General features: G+C 42.7%; 6 protein-coding genes across 6 annotated transcripts, besides 13 other annotated features; 2 read left to right on the top strand and 4 right to left on the bottom strand.

Annotated features, from left to right (window-relative positions):
• Positions 1–246: 246 nt before the first annotated feature.
• Positions 247–336: a microsatellite.
• A 175-nt stretch (positions 337–511) lies between these two features.
• PVX_094820 (hypothetical protein, conserved) lies at positions 512–4,382 on the top strand (the record flags this gene model as incomplete). The annotated part of the gene is made up of 9 exons (XM_001614381.1): positions 512–2,077; positions 2,304–2,400; positions 2,624–2,684; positions 2,826–2,936; positions 3,058–3,119; positions 3,221–3,258; positions 3,374–3,457; positions 3,599–3,699; positions 3,920–4,382. The coding sequence occupies 9 exons, from the start codon at positions 512–514 to the stop codon at positions 4,380–4,382; spliced, it is 2,583 nt and encodes an 860-aa protein (XP_001614431.1).
• Positions 563–652: a microsatellite.
• Positions 1,499–1,543: a microsatellite.
• Positions 1,714–1,745: a microsatellite.
• Positions 2,181–2,283: a microsatellite.
• Positions 2,843–2,871: a microsatellite.
• A 1,643-nt stretch (positions 4,383–6,025) lies between the features above and the next one.
• PVX_094825 (hypothetical protein, conserved) lies at positions 6,026–7,285 on the bottom strand (the record flags this gene model as incomplete). Its single annotated transcript, XM_001614382.1, has 1 exon — positions 6,026–7,285. One exon carries the CDS (start codon positions 7,283–7,285, stop codon positions 6,026–6,028), a length of 1,260 nt encoding a protein of 419 aa, XP_001614432.1.
• Positions 7,286–8,483: 1,198 nt separating this feature from the next.
• Positions 8,484–10,037, top strand: PVX_094830 (hypothetical protein, conserved; the record flags this gene model as incomplete). Its single annotated transcript, XM_001614383.1, has 3 exons — positions 8,484–8,763; positions 8,923–9,459; positions 9,804–10,037. The coding sequence occupies exons 2-3, from the start codon at positions 8,941–8,943 to the stop codon at positions 10,035–10,037; spliced, it is 753 nt and encodes a 250-aa protein (XP_001614433.1). The 5' UTR covers positions 8,484–8,763; positions 8,923–8,940.
• Positions 9,818–9,845: a microsatellite.
• A 195-nt stretch (positions 10,038–10,232) lies between the features above and the next one.
• Positions 10,233–10,294: a microsatellite.
• A 28-nt stretch (positions 10,295–10,322) lies between these two features.
• Positions 10,323–12,205, bottom strand: PVX_094835 (ubiquinol-cytochrome c reductase, putative). The gene is made up of 2 exons (XM_001614384.1): positions 11,475–12,205; positions 10,323–11,230 (listed from the first exon to the last, which is right to left on the bottom strand). The coding sequence occupies exons 1-2, from the start codon at positions 11,680–11,682 to the stop codon at positions 10,857–10,859; spliced, it is 582 nt and encodes a 193-aa protein (XP_001614434.1). The 5' UTR covers positions 11,683–12,205; the 3' UTR covers positions 10,323–10,856.
• Positions 11,413–11,490: a microsatellite.
• A 1,213-nt stretch (positions 12,206–13,418) lies between the features above and the next one.
• Positions 13,419–15,917, bottom strand: PVX_094840 (hypoxanthine phosphoribosyltransferase, putative). The gene is made up of 3 exons (XM_001614385.1): positions 15,551–15,917; positions 15,111–15,204; positions 13,419–14,974 (listed from the first exon to the last, which is right to left on the bottom strand). Exons 1-3 carry the CDS (start codon positions 15,565–15,567, stop codon positions 14,384–14,386), a joined length of 702 nt encoding a protein of 233 aa, XP_001614435.1. The 5' UTR covers positions 15,568–15,917; the 3' UTR covers positions 13,419–14,383.
• Positions 14,249–14,283: a microsatellite.
• Positions 14,567–14,605: a microsatellite.
• Positions 15,139–15,160: a microsatellite.
• A 1,564-nt stretch (positions 15,918–17,481) lies between the features above and the next one.
• Positions 17,482–19,414, bottom strand: PVX_094845 (phosphoglucomutase, putative; the record flags this gene model as incomplete). The annotated part of the gene is made up of 1 exon (XM_001614386.1): positions 17,482–19,414. Exon 1 carries the CDS (start codon positions 19,261–19,263, stop codon positions 17,482–17,484), a length of 1,782 nt encoding a protein of 593 aa, XP_001614436.1. The 5' UTR covers positions 19,264–19,414.
• Positions 19,086–19,109: a microsatellite.
• Positions 19,415–20,709: the final 1,295 nt, after the last annotated feature.

Below are 20,709 nucleotides of genomic sequence, written 5' to 3' on the forward strand. Positions count from 1 at the left end.
ACCCCTTTTTTTTTCATATCTCAGTTTGGCAACCACTACGCACATCCCCGCTTGGGCAACATCATTCTGCATCTTTTTTATGCGTCCGATGCTGTCTTAATTTTTGGCAATTTGTAAAAAAAGCGGAAAAAAAAAACAAGCGTTTTTGTTTGTATGTTTGCATGGTTGTATATTTGCATGATTGTATATTTGCAAGATTGTATGTTTTTTTTTTTTTTTTTTCCACGAAAAAATGCGCATTTAACTTTTTGCCTGCTTCTCAAGAAAGCTAATTCGAGCGACTTTTTCTTCCGAGTGTCTACGCACGAGAGGTGTAGACAGAGCGGCGAGGAGAACGCGAAGACGTCGAACTGAAGGAACTACCCGCGCTGACGCGGCGGAACACGTTTGCCCCAGTAAAGACATATAGATAAGCGTTAAAAACACACACAAGCGCTTGTAAACATACGAAATTGCGAACGTACTTACACACCCGCGTGTCGTACCGGCGAAGGCGCCGCTAAATTTCAGGATGGACGATGAAGCGATAAATTTCAAAATTTGCAACTTAGTCAACCAGAAAAGAAAAGAAGCAAAGGACACGCGCCTACACTTCTTTGGCCAGAACCAAACACACAAGGAGAAGGCGCATGCGAAAGTTCTTCAAGCCCAGCAGCCAGTTCACCACCAAGAAGAACACTTCTTGGCAAAGGAGAAAAAATCGGACGTGCACTTTGCCATGCTTAAGCCGAATGACAAGGGGGGGAAAAAGCCAGTCGCTAAAAAGGATGCTGCTGCTGCTGCTGGACGTGGCGGGGGTGCGCCCCAAGCGAAAGAGGCACCCTTCGAGGAGGAACCCCCCGGGGAAGCGGACAGCGCGAGGCGGGAAGGCACAGTCGAGGAGAGCCGTGCCCAGGAAAAGGACAGTCAACGGGAGGGTCTCCAAAATGGAGGGCCCCAAAAAGGTGAACCCCAAAATGGAGGATCCCAAAATGGTGGACCCCAAAATGGTGGACCCCAAAATTGTGACTTCCAAAGATGCAGCTCTGCAAACTGCCCCCCGCATAGCTCTAACGAACCGTGCCGGTGCGCACAAAGCCATAGTACAGAGAAACAACCCTTTGGAGAAAAAGGGAAAAAAAACAAAAAGGGAACGAACGTAAATTATATAGTACACTACAACAGGTATAAACCAACCAGGGTACCCCCCACATTTAGCAAAAGTAAAGGCAACCCCCCAGTGGTAAAAAAAAATAAAAATCAGTACATAAATTGCAATTTCAGATACTATGTGAAGGAGAAAAATTACCTAACGCAAAGCGTAGATGAGCATATAAAATGGGAGCAAATCGAAAAAGTGGACTACATAGTGTTTGACAATACTAAGTTAGCATGCCCAATATGTCTGGAGGACAAAATAATTTCTCCAAGAATTACCAAATGTAGGCACATATTTTGTTTTTTCTGCATTTTAAAATATTTCATCGACGAAAATGATGAAAATAAAAAAATGTGGAAAAAGTGCCCCATCTGTTTCGAAATAATAAACGAAAATGACCTAAGAGCAGTCAAATTTCACTACGTAAAAAATTACAGCATCAATGATAGCATTAGTATGTGTCTGCTCTACACAGAGGATAAAAAAATCCACTTAAAATCGGATAGACTATATTTCAATAACAGCTTCAAAGTGACAAATAAAAATTTTGTGAAACATACCAAAACGGGGGATTATAAATATTTTGTCCATATAGATTATATGAATAAAAATTTAACTACCTTCAGTCGAAATCACACAAATAAAATTTCCAAATTAAATCTCAATTTGGGTATTCAATTTTCCAAACTGTTTTACCTGTACAATCCTCTCTCCATATGGATAAAAGACCTCCACATTTTTAACTTCATTTTGAAGAATAAGCAGATGCACTTGGTCGCTTCAGACACGAATGTCATTCAGAAGGCTATTGAAAATATTAAGTTAAAAATCAGCGAATATTTAAATATTCCCATTGAAAGGATGAATCCCGAGCTCAATTTGGACGAGCGCTCCTTCGACTCCTTTTACCTTTATGACAACTTGGCCCACGACGTTTACGTAAGGTTTGAGTTCGGCGAGATGCACTCACCATAGGGAGGGGGCGAACCGGTGAAGCGGCGAACCGGTAAAGGCCCTGTTTGGTTGCCAGGCAAAAATCGTCTCACTGATGGTCTCACTGATGATACCACTAATGATCCCACTGATGATCCCACTGATGTATCCATTTCCCCCCCCACAGGACAGCATAGAGCAAATAAAACAAGAAATGGACATCGAAACGGAGCTGGCCAAGAACCAGAAATCGCCCGTGGAGGAGAAATGCCCACTCGATGGAGAGAAGCCCGCCGACGAGGGTTCCCCGGACTTGAAGCATTTAAACCGTGCGTAAAAAAGGGAGAAAAAAAAAAGAAACATAAAAATGCGTTCATCATATGTGCACGCTTGTGAACGGAAAAGCGATGGCTAATTTTGTGGGAGCGGGCTGTACTGCCCCCCATTTATGATGTACCATGTGAAGTTTATTTATTTGCTAATATTTTTGTTAGTATTTTTCTTAGCTTTTTTGTTAATATTTTTTTTTTTGCGTCCTTCCTCCCCCCGCAGAGACCTACTTCTACCAGTGTATAGACGGGCAGTGCATTTTCCTGGACCCCTTCATTTTGAAGTACGCCCGCCATCCATGTGAAATGTGCAAATCTGCAGATGTGCGAATGTGCAAATGGGCAGTTCACTCCGTAGCCGTGCTCTCCGCACAACCCTTGGCTAGCCACTCACCGGCATGTTCACGTCTCCATCCTCCCCTCAGCCTACTCTTCTTCGAGTGCGACAACTACATGAACAGGATGCCCAAGTTTCTCTGCAACAGGCAAATCACCTACATTGAGACCTTCGAGCTGGATGAAAAAATCAGAAAAAGGTAGCACAGATGGAGTAGTGAAGGAGTATATGCGTTAACTGTTATTATTTTATTTTATTATTTTATTTTTTTTTATTTTTTCCCACTTTTTAACCCCTTTTTGTGTTCGTTTTTTTTACAGGCACGCCATTTTGTCCCACCTGCCGCTTGGCGTCAACGTCCTGTTCGTTTCGTTCAACATAGGTTAGTTCGCGAGGCCCATCTTTACGCCTCCCTTTTGTGAACCTGCCCCTCTTTTCCCACCCATGTGTGTATATCTGCATATTTTGTTCTTCCCTTTACAGATGATCTCTTATCGGAAAGGACCAAAACGCATTTTTCGGTAGGAATGCAGAAAAGGCAGCGAAAGTGAAGATGCCACCTTTTTTTTTTTTTTTTATTTTATTTTTTCAATTTTTTTTCATTTCCTTCTTTCAATTTATGCCTGCACAACTTAGAAGGAAATATCTGAGAGGAAGAAGAAGCACCACTCGATTTTGAGGAAAAAAATGAAGGAGGAAAAATATTTTAAACTACTAGCGGTAATAAGCGAAATGGACACAAGAGAGGGAGAGAAATAACTTCAACAGTGGAAGGAAAGAGAAAGAAAAAAAGAAAGCATCTCAATTTTTACCTTCCAAATCGCACCCACCGCACTGTACACCCTTATGCCAACCTTGTAGGACGAAGAAATAGACAGGAAGGAAAAGCGCTACTGGAATTTGCCCAACAACACGATAAACATACAGAGCGATACTATTAGCATAAGTTCTGGCATGTTAAGGTAGCCTAGCCCCACTGAGGGGGGAAAAGCATTCGAATGTGTCGCGTCAGCGTTTGCGTGACGAACAGTGTTTGCTATAAGAATGCCCATATGACATTTGCACAATTGAATGGACATCTCCAGGTGTCTACCTGCGTGAGTGTTTACAAGATGATTAACATTTTGCGTAACTTTTTTTTTTTTTTTTTTTTTTCCCCTTTGATGACTCCACCTTCGGAAGGCACCCAAACCTGTTGGACGAAGAAAAATACCTTCACGGGGAACTGGACGGCGACTGGGTGGTAAAACAAAACGAATGCGCGTTTGTAGAGCATCTTTTCGCGAATGTAAATTGGGATAACCAACCGGGGGGAACTAGCACAGGGGGGAGGCAAAAAAGTGGGCTAAAAAGGGGACCAAAAAATGGGTTAACTGGGGCAGCCGGGTCAAATGGGCCATCCGGGCCAACTTGGCCAAAAAAGGACCCCCCCGTAAACAGGGACAACGCAGCCGACCCAAACGTCTGCCACATTCCGAAGAGAAGCTTTCTCGAAATAGCGAAACAGAAAAGCGACGCGGGTGACGTTAAATCAGAAATGGGGAAAAAGAAGGAAGAACAGTTGTCCATTGGCTCCGGATCGGTTCACGTCAATTTGATTGATTTAATAAACACCAAAACGGCTAAAAAGAAGAAGAGAAAATAGGGCCTTTTTTTTTCTTTTTAAACGTATAATGTTCAGCCCATGCGTTAAAATTACGAAGCATACAAAGGGGCACATAACTGTTCATTCGTGTCAATCCTTTATTTTTCCAAATGGCCAATCGATGCGCGTCAATGGGCATAAAAATATTCATATGAGCGCACACACATGTGCGAAATTGCTTGTGTTTGCTCCTTTGCACAGACGCATATGTCACCATCTTTCCATCTTTTAAACATTCAAGTTCACGTCGCATCCGTGGGTGTTTGTCTTTTCCGCTTGTGTGTCTGATTTACCCTTTTGACAAGTTTATCGCTGTAACTTTTTTTTTTTTTTTTTCCTTAGTAGAGCGCGCATAGGACACGCCTGATTTATCATTTTTATGAAGCACTTCATTTTTTTTGCCATTTTTAATTTCTTATAAAAAAGTAACTCCCAACCGTTTGATGATTTTTTTTTCTGTTTTTTTTTTTTCCCATAAGTTTGTTGTTTCATGAGTTTTTCTCCGTTTAGGGGGCATTTCCGTTTTATTAATTGCTCTTTTTTTTGCAGAATTGTGTTGATATGTGTGTATGTGCACCCGCGTGTGTTTTTTTTTTTTTTTTGGTGGGGTCATTACGTGCACCCCAAGTAGCTCGCAAAATTTGCTTTCTCTTCAATTTTTAAATACGCGGGGAGGTCATTTTAAAGAGATCATTTTAAAGAAAACAATTTTTTTCTTTTTTCTGACGCATGTTGGGATAACTACCAACAGTGCTTCATGATCGGAGAGGTTAGGGGGCGCTACAAATTTTTACCTCCCTGTGCAATTACACCTTTTCGATGATGCTCCATCCAGCTTTGAAGTGTTACATAGGGGGAGGGGGTAAACACCCTGATGTGTAGCCAACACACGGGTGGATAATAGATCCTCACCCAATCGGCACAATTGAGAGGACATGCTCTCCCGAATTGGGGCACCCCCCCCAAGTAACAAAAAGAAATAACGACGGAGTGAATTTCCCCCAATTTGGATCCGAAGCTGCTAAAAATGTGACTCCACAAAAGGGCAGACATTTAAGGCGTAGGGAGGAACAGCTCACCAAAACGCTAAAATGATAACTGCTCAGTGTTTATTTACTTCCCCCACCTCACCCCCAAATGGAATCCTCCTCAAAAGGGTAAAAGCAGTACAGTCTTCTTCACGCGCAATGCAGTACCTTTTTTACACATGGGAACTTCTCCCAATGGGCAAAAAAAAAATAAAATAAACCGCGTTGTAACCACTATGTGCGGGGTGCACACTTTGCATTTAAAAAAAACAAATCCTTTTAAGGAAGGAATACACTACATAAAATGTCATGCGGTTAGAAGAAAAAAAAACAGGATGCACGTATGCACACTTTTACTTAAAAAAAGGGATAAAATGGCGTGGCTTCGTAAAAAAGCTGCCGCGTGAAGAGTTTTAACCCGCAAAATGGTGAACAGGTGTACGCAGCAACTGCCGGTAAACAAATGCGTATATTTGTCGTGTCGGATTGGCGCGCCGTCCACTTGGTGATATTGTTTGCAGGATGGCTCAGCGAGTGAAAGCTCTTTACACACACTGTGAGAAAGAAGTAGTGCCACCGCCGATGCCGCCAATGCCGACGATGCCGCCAACCTGGCTAATCCCCTTTTGTCACCTTTTTCAAGTAGGTCGTCTCCAGGAAGGCCTGCTTGGACGCCTCCAACTTATCCCGCAGCTGAATGTAAAACATAATGTTGTTGTTGTCGAGACCTTTGGCGTACGATTTTTCTTCAATTTTTTTGGTAAGTAATGCTATTTTATCGTCCAGCAGTTTGACCTTTTCCTCGTCGCTAAAGGAGGAGTATAAAATATGCGCTCTTTCCTTATGACTCACATTTTCCTCATTTTCCAGGTGGCTCATCTGCCCATATTTCTCTTCATCTTCATCTTCATCCAAAAACTCGAATGACTCTTCTAGTAATTTTCTGTATACCTTGTCCACTTTAAACATTTTTGCATTATCACTTTTTTCGTCTCTTACTTCATATCCTAGCTCTTTGTACAAGGCGCTCGTGGAGATGTTACGATTGAACAGGGGGTCTTCATCTCCGCTGCCCATTCGAATAGAACTTCCATCGAGTTTTTCCCCCGCATTGTATTCTCTCCGTGAGGTACTCCCCCCCCCTGTGTCGCCTACCCCGCTTCTCTCCATTTTGTTCTTAAAATCGTCCGCATCAGAGTATTCACTCTTCCTTTGCAGTTTGGCTAGCCAATAAATGTTATTCATTTTTCTATTGGACTGCCTTTTAAATAGAATAGATTGTGTGACTTTTTTTTCCAAAGATAAACGGTCCTTCAAGATGGCCTTTCTTTTTTTATCTTCCAATACTCTTTCCCTTATTAATTCTCTACGCCTTCTTTTATCTTCCCTCGTTTGTAAAATTAACTTCATTTGCTTCTCCCGTTCTTCCCTGGTGACTTCACTTAATTTGTGCAAATACTGTGCCCTATAAATTTTCCTCAAATCTCTCATTTGTCTCTCCCACATGAAGAGCTCACACTGGTAGGGAGTAATCCCATTATACATTTTGTTGTACATTTGCTGGTAGACACTTTCATTGGAGAGTAAAAATTCTAGTCGTCTCTCCAAGACTTCTTTGCTCACTTTGGGTGCTTTGATAACTTCCAGGATTTTTTCCCTTCCGCTTCCCTTAGCCCTTGGAATAATACGGGGCGTCCCCAAGTCGCAAAACAGCCGCTCCTTCTCCTTTAGCCTGGCTAGCCTTTTCACTGGGTTGCTGAAGGGCCCTATTTTCCTCTGCGGCTTTTCTCTCAGCTGCGCCCGCTTGAATTTCCCGAACACCCGCATGAAGCGCGAGGCGTACAGGACCCTCTGGAAGTTGTTCATGCAGCTCATCGGGGGGTCCCACGCGGGTATAATATAGCAGTTTGTAGGCAGCAGTTTGTAGGTAGCAGTTTGCAGGTAGCAATTTGCAGATAGCTGGCCTCGCCGCAGAGCAGTGTGTACCCCCCTGTTGACGCCCTCTCCCCTCAGTGATATGTCAAACTTTTCAGCTTCAACCGTCGAACGGGCGACCTGGGGAGGCTCAAATCAGTGTGCATTACGCGCCGGTTGACTTACCATGCCGAATGGTCCTATGCTTAATTTGCCCTGCCCGCGTTGTATCTTGCCTCTATGCGAGAGAAGGGGAAGCAAAACTGGGGGATCGCCAATGCCAGCTTCTTACCTTTCTAAGTCGAAACGGATGCTAATTGGTATGCATTTATTCGCCGCTTCTACCATTCTGGTCCTCTCATGATCACCGCTTCCCCCCTCGCGGCGCGTACTTACGCATGTGCACGAAATGTAGAAGGAATGAACTCCCTTACTTTCGCCAGAAGGTAATTCTAATCAAATGTATGGCCAACTGCAGCTTAACAAAGAAGTGTTTTTTTTTTTTTTTTTTTTTTTTGCAGCGCTGTAGAAGAAATGACAGCCAATTTTGGCACTTCACCCCGTTGGATAGGTCATTCGCGGAGAGTTCTTCTCCTGCTTCTCTCGCGCCTACTTGCCCCTCACTGTGCATTTGCCTCATTTCGTTGTTGCGTTTCAGAACCAGTTCGCACTTTCACCATTCCACCTGCAGGAGGATACACCTCCTGGAGGGTGAATACCTCCATAACAGACTCGCATACGTCAAAAAAAAAAAAAGAAAAACATGCACCGATTTACAGCATTGGGCGAACGAATGAACAGACTGGGAAAATGGCAAGTATACACACCAGGGGGAAAAATAAAATGCATAGCTGAAAAAAAAAAAAAAAAAAACATATCACAACGGAACAGTTGCACTTTAAAAGATTCATATTTTTTTTTTTTTTTTTTTGCTAATTTCTTAAAATGCATACCACAGCATGGATGTTTAAATTTCTTCCTTAGCATGCGCCCCAGTGTGAAGACTGTCTAGTTGGGGCACTTTTAAATAAACGAAAGGAAGAAAAAAAAAAAAAAAAAACGCAACAAAGCGAACAAACGGGCAGATTGACAGGTTGACAGACTGACGGAAAAAAAAAAAATTGCGTAACTCGGTTGCCTTTCCCCTCTGCCGCGTTACATTACAAAAAAGCGAAGACACAAAAAGTTGTGCAAAATGAGTGATGTAAAAAACAAAAAAAAAATAAAACAAAAAGCATTCGTTAAGATGTAAATTTCTCGAAAAAAAAACAAAGCAAGAGTGAATAGCAAAAAGTTCTACATAAAAAATATATTCGCATAACAAATTGATGCAGTGCACACGCCTAGCCAAAGGACGAAAATAGACGTGCAACGCGGGCGCAAAGCGTACCCCCTTGAAATTGCGCAACGGGCTGACACTCGGTCGCGCGGGTTAAGCGGTGAGGACGCCTGGGAAAGAAGCGGAAAGCACATCAAACAAGCGGACACACGCTTGTACCATTGCACGATTGCACGCGTAGGCATATTTACATGTTCGCCTTACGTGCGCGCCCGCTACCTCCCCCTCGCGCAGATATGCCACCACCCCCTAAACGCAGATATCCCCCCACAAGACGATGAAAAAACTACTCCTGCTTTTCCTCATCTGCTCCTTCAAAATATGGGCCGAAAATACAAGGGCATCAAAATTTGCAAACTCTAAGCGAAAGCGAAATGGCAACGCAATGAGAGAAAATAAACTGAACAATGACGACGTGGACCACTACAGCTTCCTCTCCTTGCGGACGGCGAACGAGGAGAAGGCTGCCACCGAAAACGACAGCAACAACGCGAAGAAGGAAGGCGAAGAAAACACCAACGGTAATGAAAAGAAGAATGAAGAGAATGGCAGTGGAAACGAAAAAAGGAACGAAGAAAACAACGCAAATGAGAAAAAAAATGAACAAACCAATGACCAAAGTAATGGCCAAAGTAACAGCCAAACTAATATCCCCAAAAAAAATGAAGCCGTGCCACCAGAAAAAAAAATTAATAAAGAAAACTTATTAGAGTATGGGACCCATGACAAAGATGGCCATTTTATTCCTTCCTATAAAACACTGACGGATGAAATTCTGTCAACGAATAATTCTCTGGTAAGTTTGCCACTTTGAAAGCCAAGCGCTGCTAAAATTATCATCCCCCAAATGAGCGCCTGTTAGTACGCACAGAATGGGCTTCCTATAGGGGGTCCTACATGCTCACTGAGGGACAGCGTGGGAGAAGCAGACCAAACGTACACACGCGTTGTTTATATATACACCATGCGAGAGTAGAAAAAATAAAAAAAAACGCACGAACAAATAGACACCCGTTGATCGCTCAATGTGACAATGGCATACCTTTTTGCCATGTGTGCCCCCGAAGCGACCCATGTATATCCCAACGTGTATCCCCACTTATGCCCCACTCGTGCCCTCTCCTTCCCCCCGCCTCGCAGGAAAGAGCGTCGAGCTTCCTAAAAATCGCCTGCTCACACATCATGAAAATCGTGGAATTCATCCCGGAGAGTAAACTGTCGTCTCAGTACATAAAGGTGGAGTCGAAAAACGTGTACATAAAGGACATCACCTCGGAATGCCAAAATATTTTTTTCTCGCTCGAAAAATTAACCATGACAATGATTGTCCTAAATTCAAAGATGAACAAGTTGGTCTACGTCCAGGATAAGTAGGCTGCAACGGTCGTGGTCCGCGTCGAAGAAGGGCACGTTCCCCCCACTTAGGCTTTCAGCGCTAGGTTTTTTCGCTTCCCCCTTTCTGCTTCGTGTTTTTCGCTTCATTGCCTCTTTTCCCGCTTACCCATTTGCCAGCCTCACATAACAGCGCTTTACGCATCTTTAAAAAAAGCTCACCCTCTATCCGCGCTGCTGTGAACTGCACATGTTTTTGTCCCTCGGGAATGTTTCTTTTTTTTTGTTGTTTTTTTTTTGTTTTTTTTTTGTGTCAATTTGGGAAGCACACCACTTGGTGAGTCCCACCTTTGAATAAACATTAACCATTTTTGTTTCTTTTTTTTGAAAAAAATTCCGCCAAGTGTAACGCTGGCACATACCGCCGTTCTTACACGGTAACATGTTAACGCTACATGTTCCTGTGCAGCAATGTATAAAAGTACCTACACACGTTTGCTTAAAATTTTTATTCGTAAAAAAAAAAAAAATAAAAAAAATAAAGTACCCTTTTTAACACTCCCTTATGGTGATATGTATAAGGGCGCTGCGGATATTTTCAAATTAAGGCAAAAACTTTTTTTTTGTTGTCTGTTTCATGCGTTTCCGCGTGGTGACACCTTTGTGGATGATGGCAATATGTGCATCACCCCTCAAGGGAATAGCGCCTCCCATGTTTTGCACGTACAGGGGAATGACACCCACTAGGGAAGTGTAGAGGAGGTGCCCACTGAATTATTAACCTGCACGAACCGCTTACCGAATAACCACGCACGTAGTAACAATTAGCTTGTCGGGAAAACCGGTGTGCCTTCCCCTCCTCTACTTCTTCTTAAGGGAGTGCGGTATGGCCGCTCCGTAAAGGTTCGGAATGGAAACGAGGAAATGCATTCCTGGCTCCAAGTCCCCAAAACCAGTGGTTCCTCCAGTATATAGCCTCCTGTCGTAGGGATGATAACCCAGTAATTCTTCCTCTTCTTGCAGCTGGAATTTTGCCTCTTCAATATATGGGGCAAGATAGGGGATGTAGGGGTCGTAGTTCTGTTCTGAGGGGTGCAGGTAAAGTCTTAAAAAATTGATGTGCGTTCCTCTTAGCATTCTCCTGTACCGCTTTATTTGAATATCCTTCGGGAGGAGGGATATGGCTCTCTCGATGACGGGGTCTTTGTCGCTGTACATGTCGTCGTACATGAGTCCTGCGCGGGGTGCACATAAAAAAATAAAATAAAATGATAATTAATAAACGCTACCATTACGGTTAGGACAACTCACGCCATTTGCAGCTATGGCATGTGCAAGCTACATCCGGTGTGCCGCACAGCCGGAGGATCGTTCTCCCATTCGGCATTTTCCCCCGACCATTATAGCTGCTCATCGTGGTGCGAACCTTAACGCGTCATTTGCAACGGCATCGCGCAACTTAGCACCATGCGGCCTTACCGTGTTCCCTCAGAAATTTGGTCATGGCACAAAATTGCCACCTTTCGTAGGGCGCCCGGACAAATTTAAAGTAGTAAGGAAAAAAGACTTTCTTAAAGATCTGGGACAAGGCCCCCGTTTTCCGTTTGGTCGGTTCAAACTCCAATTTCTGCAGCGGTTTCGAGCTTGACCGCGCGATGTATTTGCAGATTTCCTTGTGCAGCGACATTTTTCTCCGTGTGCATATTCGTGAAGATTTCTTCTCAATTCATTATATGGAACTGCCCTCCGCAATAGTACAGTTGCACGTATGTGTGGATATGCCTACGTCCGAGTGTGTACATGTGTGCAGGGAGCGCTTTGCACAGTGGTTACCTACGCTTTGGGAATTTCCCCTTTGCTGCTTGACCTGTGACGGCGGTTGACGCTCGTATGTGTGTGCATACGTACGCTTTTAAGCGGTTTTTTATATTATGATGGCCCACGCGCAATGCTCCAGTCGCTTGCTGTACCTCGTTAAATGGGGAAACGTCCGGCCAGCTTCAAAAAGCGCATATTCTCCATACAGTAAAATGTATCGAATTTTTTAAAAAAAAAAAGGGAAATACTCATTGGCCGCTTAAAACATCCTGATTTTTTTTTTTTTTTTTTTATTCTGTAAAATTGTGTATTCGCGCCGCTCGTACATTTCTTGCATTTCTAAAAAGGCAACTCCCCATGTTTGCCAATTTGGCTTCGTTAACCAAGCAGGTAAAAAAAAAAAAAAAAAAAAAAAAAAATCAGTTCAAACTGCAAGGCGAAATGGATACACTTCGTAAGTACATTTTCCGAAGCAGCTACATGAACAATATTACCACGTACACCTTTGGTATATTTAATTCTTTGGCGCGCCAATTTCTTTTTTGAGTGCCCCTTGTATGGCGTTCTCGAATGTTCACTGCCGACGTGACGCGGTTTTCCCTTCGTTTACGCGTAGAGATTGCTTCTTCCATTTTATTTTCAAATTGGGGGGAGGAAAACGCCCCGCGCTGTGCATACATAGGTATATATAAAAATATATACGCTGTATCTATCCACGTAGCTACAACGTATGTGTGCTTTGCGCGCATGGAACATGAGCACGCGGGGACTGCTGTTTACACCCTTTCACATGTTGCAAGAAAATTTGTCGTGCGGTGTATATCCCTGTTTGTCGCCTCACACTATGGAGAAGTGCATTGGGGGGGAGTTTTTTTTGACTATTCTGTAGTCCTTTTAACTTAAATTTGTGCATCTCTTTTGGAGCGCAGTTTATTTTTACTCGCGGGAATGTTTTGATTATTGGCAGCCACGGCCCTTTGCTTCATCGCAGGGAGGAACAAACCCGGCGCCGCGTTGGGACAAATTTTCCAGGGCGCACATTTTTGCAAAGACCTGCGAGACGCGTGTCCCCTTTGCCGACCTTCCTCTGCAGTGTACCCCTTCACGCAAATTAGCGAAACTGCATATGTTTGTAGAGGGAGGCCCCAACGGGAATTTAACCGGAGAGTCTTTTAAAAAAATAACCCTTATTGTAAGAGGTGGCTGCCCTCCTTTGTTTTTTTCACCCCTCTCATCTATTTTCCCTTCTTCAACTTGCACATAAAATGGAGGAGAACTCCCCTAAAAATGCTGGTCGGACGAACATTACCAATTTTAAACCGCACAAATAAGCAGGGGCAGACATTCAAACCTGAACATTTTTGCTAACACGATTGCGTCTCTTGCGAGGGGTGGCACAACGTTTCGGACGACTACTTCAAAATGGAGTGGCTTACACATGAACGTAATGCCTCCTTTTTTTATGCATTTTTTCCTTGTTGTGATTATTCACTGGGGAAAGGAAAAAGGAAAGAACAGGACGGGAGAGAACATGACAGTAATAAAAGGGGCAAATTGTAAAACCCCGCTTAGTGGACGCTTCCACAACGCTGCCATGCGCTACCTAAACGGTGCTCTTCGCTGCACATAAAGCTTAAATTTGTGGCTGTCTAACTCACGTGCGTTTTAAAAGTTGGGCGCGGGAAAGAGCCATGCAGGTGGAAGGGGCAAAATAAATAGAGCATACGTCATGGAATGAAAAACGTGGGAAGTATAAATTAAAAGGCGTTTTTTTCATTTCTTCTCCTTCCACAGGTGAGCAGGTTCACGGTTCGCCTGCCACGCTTATGTGGAAGGATGCGCTTGCGCGAAAGGATGCACTTGCGTGGGTATGCATATGGCACATATATGTGCACTTGCATACTTGTGCATTTTTTTCCTTTCGCGCGGGGGGCATATGTAAAATGAAAAGGCACACACGCAGCTCGCATGGAGCTGATGAACTCGTGGGAAAATAAAAATGACAGCATAAATGACAGCATAAATGAACGTATAAATGACAGCATAAATGAACGTATAAATGACAGCATAAATGAACGTATAAATGACAGTAAAAATGAAAGCAAGAATATGCGTGCAACGTTTTTTGTTAAAAGCCAGCAGACACATTTGCGACGCGAACATCTCTGCCAATGAAACGTTCGCATCAGTTTGGAAAGCCAATTTTAATTTTACGTGGAACAAAGTACCACTTTCATGTACCCCCTTTTTTGTCAATTTTTTTTTTTTTTTTTTTTTTTGGGGGTGAATTTATAATGATGCTGCACTTCTGCCATTTGTGAGATATACGACTCGTTAAAAAAAAGGATGGAGGGGGGGAAAAAGGAGTGGGAAGAAAAAGAGGCACTCAATATTTCCCCATTACACATCCTAAGTTGACATATGTTTCGCCATAAAGGTTGGAGGAGTGCGCGTGACAGCGGTAGGTAACAGTAGCGTGTGAACCGCGTATCCGAAGGGCTGTGCCAAAAATTCCCACACGGTCTCCTCCGCACCACGCGTTATTCCTTATTCCTTCCTACAAACGTCACTCAAGCAGTGGGAGGGGCGGTCCTGAATTTCTTTATACCTTCGTCATTCACCAAGCACAAATGGTCCAGGTCTCGAAATTTTTCATTGTAATCTAAGCTGTAGCCAACGACGAAGGCATCTGGAATTGAAAAACCAACAAAGTCAGCCTTAAAGCCGTTCCAAAGAGGAGTTCTCTTAATAAACAGACAGGTAATGGCAATAGTTTTCACCTCAAATTTTTTTAAATATTCACAAAACTTTAACAAGGTTTTTCCAGTGTCAATAATATCTTCAACAATTAAAACGTGTTTATCCTTTAGGCAGGATAAATCTTCGCTAACAATTTCGATGCGGTCTAAGGACTGGTCATTACAATACGACTTAACACGTACGTAGTGCTCCACATATAAATGCTTTGGGGATTCAGTCGAGCTGTAGTTGTGAATCCTATTCAAATATTTCAACAGCGCACTGAAGAACCCCCTGGATCCTTTCAGTAGGCAGATAACGTGAAATTCTTCATTCCTGTAAACTTGTTTGATGTCAAATGCCAATTTCTCTATTCGGTTTTTTAAAACTCCATTGGGGATTAGCACCTTCGTGATGTAGTTCTGCGAGGAGGGGGCACCATCACATATGTGCGGCAGTGTACATGTACGCGGCATACTAGGGAGGAAACAGCAATTTAGCCCGACATGCATTGGGGCCACAACGATTGCGATCCTCCACCAAAAATAATTCCGTTACCTTGTAGTGATCTGGGATTAAAAATGTGTCAATGTCGTATCCATCGTCGTCCTTTATGTAGATTGGCTCGAGGGCGTTTTCGCCAGCTCCGGGGCTGCAAAGAAAAAAAGGGGTTCACATTTGCAGGGGCATCTACAAAAGGGGAGCCACCTTTCCTCCTATGGCGATGGTATTCTCATAAAGGCTCCGCACACACACAGGTGCAGATTTCCAAAAATACAAATTTGTGTGGAAGCCATCATACAAAATCCCATTCCACATGTGCTACTCTCTATGTACACACATGCATTATTCTTTCCCTTCATCCTTATCGTTGTAGGAGGGGAAAAAAAAGAAAGAGGCAGCCAACCAACCAAACAAACAAACAATGTTACGATATGAACACAGTGAGGGAGTACTCACATTTGAGTTTTTTTTTTTTTTTTTTTTTTTTCGTTTACTTATTTGGGATTTTCATTTTGTTTTATTTTCGCCGTTGAGGGAGGGGGCCCAACTGCCGCTGCTATGGAAAGCTTTACAAACAGGGATGAATTTTTCTCTTTTGCAGAGAGTCAGTAAGTTCTTCTGAACGACTGGATAAAAAATGCCGCAAACTATTTGTATGCTTTGCGTTTAAAGAAAAATTATGAGTTTTTCGTGAAACGTAGAAGTGATTTATCTTAGCTGATAAGCGTATGCAGTACGTTTGTATGTACGTATTTTGTACGTGCGTGTGTTTTTTTTTTTTTTGCTTAATGTTCTTGAAATGTAAAAAAATGAAATATTTTTTTTTTTTAAATTTAAATAAATTTGCTTTTTTTTTAAGAGAAAAAACGCAATAATTTCAGTCATACCTACAGTTCACCTCCTTCAGTTCAGGTATTTTATATTTTTCGCCATGATACATGTACACTATATATAACACATGCATTTATAAGTATATAAGGCTTCTACCGATTGGCAAAAATCATCCTACCTAGCACACTGTATAGCCGTTATTATTTTATCTCTCTTCGGAGGAAGAGCCTTCTATACCTTCTTCGGCCGTTTCAGCGAAATGGCGACATGACAAAGAAGCTGTGAAATTGCATAGCTGCGAAATGTCCCTTCTTTTTCGCCTGCTTCACATGTATGTTAACTAAATGGATGGGCGCAGCAGTGGAGTACCCTACATTTAAATGAACACTTTAGGGAAGCAAAAAAGGTGTATACATAAAAAGGAATAATCCCTTGCATGCATATACCTCTCTTCTAATTGTAAAACCTCAGTTTGTCAATTTAAGAAAAAAAAAAAAAAAAAAAAAAGCGTGCATTTTCGGCGTTCCTTCGCATAATAGTGTGATCACCCCGATAGTGTACTTCCCCTTCAAGTGAAAAATTACATCAAAATGAGGAGATAGGGATGGATGCATGACCCATTCAGTTGGCGCAACTGTACACTGTCACCTATTGAAGAGAACGATCATTGTGAAAAGTGTACACTATGTAGTGACGTGGCTCTATGATTGATCCCCCTGTTGCAAAAAATGTTTGACGGCACACTAATGTTTGCAACGCATCGGCGCCAAATCGCTAACCCGAACGAATCCGCGAACGGTGTGAAGGAAGGACTCAACGTGGTGGAACGTGTTCTCCTTCCTCTATCCCCCTGCATTACCTTTTTTTCGAGGAACAAACGTTTTATTTGTGCTTATGGGGTCATCTACACGAGATGTTGAGTTTTTCACTTAACACAAAAAAAAAAAAAAAAAAAAAAAGATAGCAATGGCAGTGGCGATACGGGTAAAATCGCGAACCGCTTAAGCGCGATAGAAGTTTCTTTCGGAGCCAACGCCAAGATGTTTACTCCCCACATGAGTCGAAATTAGTGATGAAGCGGGGGTGCGAAGGGTGTGGAAAGAAAAGTAAAATGCTTTGCTAATGATATATGGATAGGCGTGAGCTCTCTGCCCAGTTTTGCTGAGCTCTGCCTGGCGTTCGCCCTGTTCGCCCCTTCGCACTGCATACATTTGCGAAGTACACATGCTAGGCGCATTGGACCCATCCCTCGCAGGGGATATAGCCGCGCTACGCCTTGTTGCAGGGGTGCCATGTGTAGGGGCGTAAACTATCTAACAAAGGAACAAAACATAGCAAAGCAAAGCAACACAAAGAGGCCGACAAGTGGGGAAGGGACGCCGTGTGCTATGCGCGTCCGACCGTTCCACTGGTGCTCCTTCGAATTGGGGTTCGCGCTTTGTCACTTGTTCTTTAGGATTGGGGTCGTCCGATTTGTCCCTCCTATTTGCGCCCCCTATTTGTGCCCCCCTATCTGTGACATTTTTTCATTTCTCCATATTTTGCAAAACCGCACAGCCGGCACGCGCTACGCCTCTTTAGGGGCGCTCCTCGCCTAGCACCGCTTAACGTTATACCGGTCCGGTTGCATAAACAGGGGCATGACCTCATCCACCAGTCGATCAATCTCTTCCTTCGCGGATTCATAGCTGCCCCTGGAAATCTCACTGTACCACTTCACCTTGGGCTCCGTTCCGCTAGCCCGTACGGTAAGTATGGCGGTGTTTTCAAAATGCAGGGTAATGCTTTGCGAGTCTGGCGTAGGCGCAATTAGGGACTTCCCATCCGGGGTGGTGGAGTCATATCCAGTGGTGAGGTCTCGTACGTGGACCACTTTATAGGACCCCAATTCGCTTCTGTATGAACCGTTACCCCTAAAATCATTAAATATGCTAACCACATCAGTAGGGTCCAAAACAGTGTAGTAGCCATTATTACTTACAAAGTAGCCAATTTCTTTTCGAATGTTTTCCAAGTACTCATGAAAGGTCAATCCATTTTCATATAAATAAACGGCTACTTCGATCCAGTACGCTAGGGCAGATATGCCACACTTGTCCCGTACGTATTTCGTTAAAGCATGTCCTAGGGCTTCTTCATAGCAGTACAAGGTGGTATAATTTTCCTGACTCAGATCTATGGCCTTATTTATCAGCCACTTAAAACCAGTTAACGTTTCATCGTACTTATACCCATACATTTCGCATAGCTTCTTTAGCATCCTTGAGCATACCACTGTGCAGATAAAGACATGCTTCGACTTGTCAATATTTTTTTTCTCATTTTGTTTCATCAAATGGTAGGCAAATATGATTCCCAACTCGTCTCCAGAAAATATCTTCCACTTGTTGTTAAATTTTTCTGCACAAGCAAATCTGTCCGCATCGGGGTCGTTGGCAACTACTATGGGGCTGTTCACCACATCGGCTAGTTGCATGGACATATTTAGTGCTCCCTTCTCTTCAGGGTTTGGAAAAGTAACCGTAGAGAAATCAGCATCAGGTAAGGCTTGCTGAGGTACCGTCAGCAAATTGTTATACCCAACTATGTGCATAACACCTTGGACAAATTTTCTCCCAATTCCATGCATGGGGGAGTATACTATGACCAGTTTTGTACGTGAATTCCTATGGCAGTTAAAATTAAATTCGCTTTTCATGTCGGACATAAACGAGTCGTACATTTCGTAGTAAATGTCCTCAACAAGAGACGTATCCTTCAAGTAAAAATCTTCATTTAAATAATCGTACACTTCGCTCCATGGCTTCAAATTGCTTAATATGCAATCGGAGATGTTCACATCCACAGGTGGAATTATCTGGGCCCCATTTGCCGCATACACTTTATAGCCATTGTCCAACTTGGGATTGTGAGAAGCTGTAACCATCACCCCACATAAACAGCTCTTCTTAAAACTGGAATAACACAATATAGGGGTAGCAACTGTTTGTCCAAATAAATACACTCGGAACCCTTTTGATAGGCACACAGATGCCGCTACGTGCGCGAAGGACTCTGAGTGATATCTTCCGTCGAAGCCAAATATGATGCCTCTGTTCTTACACAAGCTAATCCCGTACGTATTAATTAAGTAGGTACACAATCCCTGCGTCGTTTGCATAATGGTGACAACATTCATCGCATTAAACCCGACCCCCATTTTCCCCCTTAGACCAGCTGTGCCGAAATTTAGCCTCCTCAAAAACAAACGTTTTAGTTCTTCCTCATCATACGTAGATAGCGCTTCTTTCGTTTCGTCCGCTAAATATTGGGGCTTCCTAAATAGGTTCCACAATTCGACAGACACCGCAAGTTGTTCATTTTGTATTTGACCCATTTTGAGGTTTTTTTTTTTATTTTATTTTTATCCCTTCAAAATTTTTTCACCGAAAAAAAATAAAAAATTCTCGAAAAAAATGTAGAGCTGAGAAGTAACCAAATTAACTCGTAGAAAAATTATGGGACATACTAAATTAGATTTATGCCTTTTATGTAAAAATAGGGGTATTAAAAAAATTCCCCAAAGTGCTTCATTCCGCGCTGAAAAGAAAGAACTAATTTGTGCCTTTCGAGCTTCCGCTCATATCGTAAGGGGGTAGGAAATTTAAGCGGTTTGCTAAGAACCGGTGGAAAAAATAAAAAATAAAAAAAATAAAAAAATGATGGAAAAGTAGAAACGCGCATATACGCAACTATGTAGTTGGTTATTCATAAGGAAAAAAATTTCGCTCACAATTTAGGAAAAAAAATAACAAAAAAAAAAAAAAAAAAATGGCTAGCTGTGCCTACTTTACTATCCTTGTGAACAAAAAATTACCTGAACGGTTCAGGTGTTATGCTTTTTGTGCACCCCCAATTCGGCTACTTGACGTTGTCAATTTTTCCGAAAAGTGTTGATTACATTCTCTACACTTTATAAGTGTGCGTAAAATTTACACCACAGGAATGCATCCTTCAATTGAAGCCCCTTTCCCCAAAAGGTTGTGCCATTAAAACCGTTTAGCATGTGTAAATACACCACTTTGTAGAAACGTTCTATCTGTCACTTCTCCGATGAGCCGACGCATATGCCCACGTGTCCATGCACGCACACACGACAAATTTGGCTAGAGAAAACGCAATAGTGCGTTTATTTCTATTATAGAATGTGCTGTAAATTAAATGATGCCAATAAAGTTGCTCAAAAGGCATCCCACACTGCGGCGTTAAAGTGGTCTCACGATTTAGGCATATTTCATTTTTTTCTAACATCCGAGGGAAACATATGTCTATGATTTTTACAAAAATGCATTGCGCACACGTGTATATGTGTGTGTGTGCATTTTTTTGCTTAAACATTAGGGGGTCTTCCGAATGGTGAAATAAATCTGGTACGATCGCAAGGTCAGGCAGCGCACGGGAGCCTTTCATGCGGTGTGCACAGTTTGCCAATTTAAGAGCCCCCTCTTAGTTGTACCTTCTTTTCCCTTGTTACGCAGAAGAGATAAAGTGGTTACCTACTCGTGGAGATCTACCAAAAAAATGCCTTGCAGTGTTTTCCTTCTACTACAAAGCTTCTCTTCTCACGTGTTTGTGCAATGTGGCATTTAAACAAAAAAAAAAAAAAAATTGCACAATTTTTCACTTGTTGCACAATGAAGCATATGACACAAGTAGCACACCTGGCGCGTGTGCCTCCAAATTCTAATTAACTGTGCGCAACGTTCGTGCGTTTTGAAAAAAAAAATAACACCCTTTAAAGCTCCCCCACAAGTTACTCCTTTTGCAATGTTGTCCTAACTGT

Source organism: Plasmodium vivax, chromosome 8 (genome assembly GCF_000002415.2).
Source record: "Plasmodium vivax chromosome 8, whole genome shotgun sequence".
Lineage (NCBI taxonomy): Eukaryota > Apicomplexa > Aconoidasida > Haemosporida > Plasmodiidae > Plasmodium > Plasmodium vivax.